General features: G+C 62.3%; 1 protein-coding gene and 1 long non-coding RNA gene across 5 annotated transcripts; both read right to left on the bottom strand.

The window, feature by feature from the left end:
• Positions 1-1333: 1333 nt before the first annotated feature.
• LOC135566091 (uncharacterized) lies at positions 1334-2747 on the bottom strand. Of its 4 annotated transcripts, none has more exons than XR_010461953.1 (3): positions 2667-2747; positions 2579-2635; positions 1334-1450 (listed from the first exon to the last, which is right to left on the bottom strand). It is a non-coding gene; the product is annotated as an uncharacterized LOC135566091 (long non-coding RNA). The 4 variants fall into 4 exon arrangements; XR_010461954.1 differs by having other exon boundaries at positions 2699-2726; XR_010461955.1 differs by lacking the exons at positions 2579-2635; positions 2667-2747 and adding an exon at positions 1948-1979.
• An 859-nt stretch (positions 2748-3606) lies between these two features.
• LOC135566092 (uncharacterized) lies at positions 3607-5907 on the bottom strand (the record flags this gene model as incomplete). The annotated part of the gene is made up of 2 exons (XM_065013980.1): positions 3607-3965; positions 4007-5907. Coding segments are annotated over 2 exons (2260 nt in total), but the record flags the coding sequence as incomplete, so codon positions are not given.
• Between the last annotated feature and the right edge of the window lie 728 nt (positions 5908-6635).

Raw genomic sequence — 6635 nt, 5'->3', positions numbered from 1 at the left:
CTGTAGCTGGGAGGTACTGGTACTCCGCCGGCTGTAGCTGGGAGGCGTACTGTACTCTGCCGGCCGTAGCTGGGAGGTGCGCAATTGTACCTGCCGGCTGTAGCTGGGAGGTGTACTGTACCCGTCGGCCAGAATGCTGGAGGTACTGGTTGACTGCAGCTGGGAGGTAGCACTGCACTCTGCTGGCTAGCATGGAGCAGGTACTAGTACTCTGCTCGGCTGTGTAGCTGGGAGGTGTACTGTACTCTGCCGGCTGTAGCTGGGAGTAAGGGGTACTGCTGGCTGTAGCTGGGAGGTGTACTGTCTGGCTGCAGCTGGAGGTGTACTCCGGTAGCTGGGAGGTGTACTGCTGACTGTAGCTGGGAGGTGTACTGTAGCTGGGAGGGGTACTGCTGACTGTAGCTGGGAGGTGTACTGCGACGTGCTGACTGTACTGTCGCTGTAGCTGGGAGGTGTACTGTCGACTGTAGCTGGGAGGCACTGCCACTGTAGCTGGAGGTGTACTGCCGGCCGTGCTGGAGGGGTGCACTGCCGGCTGTAGCTGGGAGGTGCACTGCACTCTGTCGGCTGTAGCTGGGAGGCGTGTACCTGCCGGCTGTAGCTGGGAGGTGTACTGTACTCCGCCGGCTGTAGCTGGGAGGTGTACTGTACTCTGGCTGCTAGCTGGGAGGTGTACTGCTCGTGCTGTAGCTGGAGTGGTGTACCGCCGGCTGTAGCTGGAGGTGTACTGCCGGCTGTAGCTGGGAGGTGCACTGCACTCCGCCGGCCGTAGCTGGGAGGTGTACTGACCTGGCTGTAGCTGGGAGGTGTACTGTCCTGGCTGTAGCTGGGAGGTGTACTGCTCGGGCTGTAGCTGGGAGGTGTACTGTACTCTGCCGGCTGTAGCTGGGAGGTGTACTGTACTCTGCCGGCTGTAGCTGGGAGGTGTACTGTACTCCGTCGGCTGTAGCTGGGAGGTGTACTGTACCTGCCGGGCTGTAGCTGGGAGGTGTACTGTACCTGCCGGCTGTAGCTGGGAGGTGTACTGTATCTGCCGACTGTAGCTGGGAGGTGTACTGGTACTCCGCCGGCTGTAGCTGGGAGGTGTACTGTACTCTGCCGACTGTAGCTGGGAGGTGTACTGTACTCTGCCGACTGTAGCTGGGAGGTGTACTGTACTCTGCCGACTGTAGCTGGGAGGTGTACTGTACTCTGCCGACTGTAGCTGGGAGGTGTACTGTACTCTGCCGACTGTAGCTGGGAGGTGTACTGCTGACTGTAGCTGGGAGGTGTACTGTACTCTGCCGGCTGTAGCTGGGAGGTGTACTGCCGGCTGTAGCTGGGAGGTGTACTGCCGGCTGTAGCTGGGAGGTGTACTGCCGGCTGTAGCTGGGAGGTGTACTGTACTCTGCCGGCTGTAGCTGGGAGGTGTACTGTACTCTGCCGACTGTAGCTGGGAGGTGTACTGTACCTGTCGGCTGTAGCTGGGAGGTGTACTGTCTGGCTGTAGCTGGGAGGTGTACTGTACCTGGCTGTAGCTGGGAGGTGTACTGTACTCTGTCGGCTGTAGCTGGGAGGTGTACTGCCGGCTGTAGCTGGGAGGTGTACTGTCGGCTGTAGCTGGGAGGTGTACTGCCGGCTGTAGCTGGGAGGTGTACTGCCGGCTGTAGCTGGGAGGTGTACTGCCGGCTGTAGCTGGGAGGTGTACTGCCGGCTGTAGCTGGGAGGTGTACTGCCGGCTGTAGCTGGGAGGTGTACTGCCGGCTGTAGCTGGGAGGTGTACTGCCGGCTGTAGCTGGGAGGTGTACTGCCGGCTGTAGCTGGGAGGTGCACTGCCGGACTGTAGCTGGGAGGTGTACTGCCGGCTGTAGCTGGGAGGTGTACTGCCGGCTGTAGCTGGGAGGTGTACTGCCGGCTGTAGCTGGGAGGTGTACTGTACTCCGGCTGTAGCTGGGAGGTGTACTGTACTCTGCCGGCTGTAGCTGGGAGGTGTACTGTACCTGCCGGCTGTAGCTGGGAGGTGTACTGTCTGGCTGTAGCTGGGAGGTGTACTGCCGGCTGTAGCTGGGAGGTGTACTGCCGGCTGTAGCTGGGAGGTGTACTGCCGCGGCTGTAGCTGGGAGGTGTACTGCCTGCGGCTGTAGCTGGGAGGTGTACCGTCGGCTGTAGCTGGAGGTGTACTGCCGGCTGTAGCTGGGAGGTGTACTGCCGGCTGTAGCTGGGAGGTGTACCTGCCGGCTGTAGCTGGGAGGTGTACTGCCTGGCTGTAGCTGGGAGGTGTCACTCGGCCGGGCTGTAGCTGGGAGGTACTGTACTGCCGGCTGTAGCTGGGAGGTGTACTGTACTCTGCCGGCTGTAGCTGGGAGGTGTACTGTACTCTGTCGGCTGTAGCTGGGAGGTGTACTGTACTCTGCCGGCTGTAGCTGGGAGGTGTACTGTACTCTGTCGGCTGTAGCTGGGAGGTGTACTGTACTCTGTCGGCTGTAGCTGGGAGGTGTACTGTACTCTGCCGGCTGTAGCTGGGAGGTGTACTGTACCTGCCGGCTGTAGCTGGGAGGTGTACTGTACCTGCCGGCTGTAGCTGGGAGGTGTACTGTACTCTGCCGGCTGTAGCTGGGAGGTGTACTGCCGGCTGTAGCTGGGAGGTGTACTGTACCTGTCGGCTGTAGCTGGGAGGTGTACTGTACTCTGCCGGCTGTAGCTGGGAGGTGTACTGTACTCTGCCGGCTGTAGCTGGGAGGTGTACTGCCGGCTGTAGCTGGGAGGTGTACTGTCCGGCTGTAGCTGGGAGGTGTACTGTACTCTGTCGGCTGTAGCTGGGAGGTGTACTGTACTCTGCCGGCTGTAGCTGGGAGGTGTACTGCTCTGGCTGTAGCTGGGAGGTGTACTGTACTCTGCCGGCTGTAGCTGGGAGGTGTACTGTACTCTGCCGGCTGTAGCTGGGAGGTGTACTGTACTCTGCTGGCTGTAGCTGGGAGGTGTACTGTACTCTGTCGGCTGTAGCTGGGAGGTGTACTGCCGGCCGTAGCTGGGAGGTGTACCGTCGGCTGTAGCTGGGAGGTGTACTGCCGGCTGTAGCTGGGAGGTGTACTGTCGGCCGTAGCTGGGAGGTGTACTGCCGGCTGTAGCTGGGAGGTGTACCGCCGGCTGTAGCTGGGAGGTGTACTGCCGGCTGTAGCTGGGAGGTGTACTGCCGGCTGTAGCTGGGAGGTGTACTGCCGGCTGTAGCTGGGAGGTGTACTGCCTGGCTGTAGCTGGGAGGTGCACTGCCGGGCTGTAGCTGGGAGGTGTACTGCCGGCTGTAGCTGGGAGGTGTACTCGTCGGCTGTAGCTGGGAGGTGTACTGCCGGCTGTAGCTGGGAGGTGTACTGCCGGCTGTAGCTGGGAGGTGTACTGCCGGCTGTAGCTGGGAGGTGTACTGTCCGGCTGTAGCTGGGAGGTGTACTGCCGGCTGTAGCTGGGAGGTGTACCTGCCGGCTGTAGCTGGGAGGTGTACTGCCTGGCTGTAGCTGGGAGGTGTACTGCCGGGCTGTAGCTGGGAGGTGTACTGTACTCTGCCGGCTGTAGCTGGGAGGTGTACTGTACCTGTCGGCTGTAGCTGGGAGGTGTACTGTACTCTGCCGGCGGTCAGGCTGGCACTGCCTGGCCAGCTGGAGGTGCACCGCCGTCAGGCTGGGAGGCAAAATTGCACCTGCCACGCCGGGAGGCACTGCACTCGTCGGCCAGCCGGGAGGCACCGCTGGTCAGGCTGGAGGCGTGACTGCACTCCGTCGGCCAGCTGGAGGTGTACCGCTGGTCAGGCTGGGAGGCACCTGCACTGCTTGGCTGTAGCTGGGAGGTGCAATTGCACTCCGGCTGGCCGTAGCTGGGATAGGTGCACCGGGTCGGGCCGGGCTGGAGGTGTACCGTCGGGTCAGGCTGGAGGTGCACCGTCAGGCCGTAGCTGGAGGTACCGTCGGTCAGGCTGGAGGCACTGCCTGGCCAGGCTGGGAGGTACCGTCGGCTGTAGCTGGGAGGTGCACTGTACGGTCTGGCTGTAGCTGGGAGGTGTACTGCACCGGCCTGGTCAGCTGGGAGGTGTACCGTACCGCTGGAGGCACCAGGGTCAGCTGGGAGGTGCACCGTCGGCCGTAGCTGGGAGGTGTACTGCCGGCTGTAGCTGGGAGGTGCACCTGCCGGTCAGGCTGGGAGGTGCACTTACGGGCTGTAGCTGGGAGGTGTACTGCCGGGCTGTAGCTGGGAGGTGCACTGCCGACTGTAGCTGGAGGTGTACTGCCGCTGTAGCTGGGAGGTGTACTCGCCGGCTGTAGCTGGGAGGTGTACCTGCCGGCTGTAGCTGGGAGGTGTACTGGGTCAGCTGGGAGGTGCACTGGTCGGCTGTAGCTGGGAGGTGCACACTGGTCGGCTGCAGCTGGAGGCAGGTACTGCCGCCGTAGCTGGGAGGCACTGTACCCGCGGCTGTAGCTGGGAGGTACTGCCGGCTGTAGCTGGAGGTGTACTGTACTGGGAGGCACTGCACCTGCGGCTGTAGCTGGGAGGTGCACTGCTCCGTCGGTCACAGTAGGCTGGAGGTGCACGGGCTGTAGCTGGGAGGTGTACTGCCGGCTGTAGCTGGGAGGTGCACTGCCGGCTGTAGCTGGGAGGTGTACTGTCGGCTGTAGCTGGAGGGTGCACTCGGCCGGCTGTAGCTGGGAGGTGTACTGCCGTCTGGCTGTAGCTGGAGGTGTACTGCACTCACTGCCGTAGCTGGAGGTACTGCACCCGGGCCGGCCGTAGCTGGGAGGTGCACTGCACTGGTCGGCCAGCTGGGAGGTGTACCTCCTGCCTGTCAGCCTGCCGGCTGTAGCTGGGAGGTACTGTACTGTACTGGAGGTGTACTGCCTGCCGGCCAGCTGGGAGGTGTACTGTACTCGTCGGGCTGTAGCTGGGAGGTGTACTGTACTCTGCCGGCTGTAGCTGGGAGGTGTACTGCTGATCGGCTTTAGCTGGGAGGTGTAATGCACCTGCCGGCTGTAGCTGGGGAGGTGTACTGTACCTGCCGGCTGTAGCTGGGAGGTGTACTGTACCTGCCGGCTGTAGCTGGGAGGTGTACTGTACTCTGCCGGCTGTAGCTGGGAGGTGTGCACCTGCCGGCTGTAGCTGGGAGGTACTCGGCCGTAGCTGGGAGGCCGTCGGCTGTAGCTGGGAGGTGCACCGGCCTGGCCAGGCTGGGGAGGTGCACTGCCGGCTGTAGCTGGGAGGTGTACTGTACCGATGTAGCTGGAGGTGTACTGCACTCTGCCGACTGTAGCTGGAGGTGCACTGTCCTGGGCCGGCTGTAGCTGGAGGTGTACTGTACGACTGTAGCTGGGAGGTGCACTTGTACTGGAGGTGTACTGCCGGCTGTAGCTGGAGGTGTACTGTACTCTGCCGGCTGATAAGCTGGGAGGTGTACCTACCTGTACTCCTGCACGGCTGTAGCTGGGAGGTGTACTGTACTCTGCCGGCTGTAGCTGGGAGGTGTACTGTACTCTGCCGGCTGTAGCTGGGAGGTGTACTGTACTCTGCTGGCTGTAGCTGGGAGGTGTACTGTACCTGTCGGCGTAGCTGGGAGGTGTGACTGCCGGCCGTAGCTGGGAGGTGTACTGCCGGCTGTAGCTGGAGGTGTACTGTCGGCTGTAGCTGAGGTGCACTGTCGGCTGTAGCTGGGAGGTGTACTGCCGGCTGTAGCTGGGAGGTGTACTGGCCGGCTGTAGCTGGAGGTGTACCGCCGGGCTGTAGCTGGGAGGTGTACTCGCCGGCTGTAGCTGGGGAGGTGTACTGCCGGCTGTAGCTGGGAGGTGTACTGCCGGCTGTAGCTGGGAGGTGTACTGCCGGCTGTAGCTGGAGGTGTACCGCCGGCTGTAGCTGGGAGGTACTGTCGGCTGTAGCTGGGAGGTGTACTGCCGGCTGTAGCTGGGAGGTGTACTGCCGGCTGTAGCTGGGAGGTGTACTGCACTCTGCCGGCTGTAGCTGGGAGGTGTACTTGCACTCTGCCGGCTGTAGCTGGGAGGTGTACTGCCGGCTGTAGCTGGGAGGTGTACTGCCGGCTGTAGCTGGGAGGTGCACTGCCCGGCTGTAGCTGGGAGGTGTACTGCCGGCTGTAGCTGGGAGGTGTACTGCCGGTCAGCTGGAGGTGTACTGCTGGCCGAGCTGGAGTGTACTGTCCGGCCGCTGTAGCTGGGAGGTGTACTGCCGGTCGGCTGCAGCTGGGAGGTGTACTGACTGCCGGCTGTAGCTGGGAGGTGTACTGTACTCTGCCGGCTGTAGCTGGGAGGTGTACTGTACTCTGTCGGCTGTAGCTGGGAGGTGTACTGTACTCTGCCGGCTGTAGCTGGAGGTGTACTGTACTCTGCCGGCTGTAGCTGGGAGGTGTACTGTACCCTGCCGGCTGTAGCTGGGGAGGTGTACTGTACTCTGCCGGCTGTAGCTGGGAGGTGTACTGTACTCTGCCGGCTGTAGCTGGGAGGTGTACTGTACTCTGCCGGCTGTAGCTGGGAGGTGTACTGTACTCTGCCGGCTGTAGCTGGAGGTGTACTGTACTCTGTCGGCTGTAGCTGGGAGGTGTAGCTGGCACTCTGTCGAGCTGTAGCTGGGAGGTGTACTGTACTCTGCCGGCTGTAGCTGGGAGGTGTACT

The sequence above is a fragment of the Oncorhynchus nerka genome, unplaced genomic scaffold, assembly GCF_034236695.1.
Source record: "Oncorhynchus nerka isolate Pitt River unplaced genomic scaffold, Oner_Uvic_2.0 unplaced_scaffold_7450, whole genome shotgun sequence".
Classification (NCBI taxonomy): domain Eukaryota; kingdom Metazoa; phylum Chordata; class Actinopteri; order Salmoniformes; family Salmonidae; genus Oncorhynchus; species Oncorhynchus nerka.
Note: the sequence above shows the minus strand (reverse complement) of the source record. Positions and strands in the feature narration are given on the sequence as shown.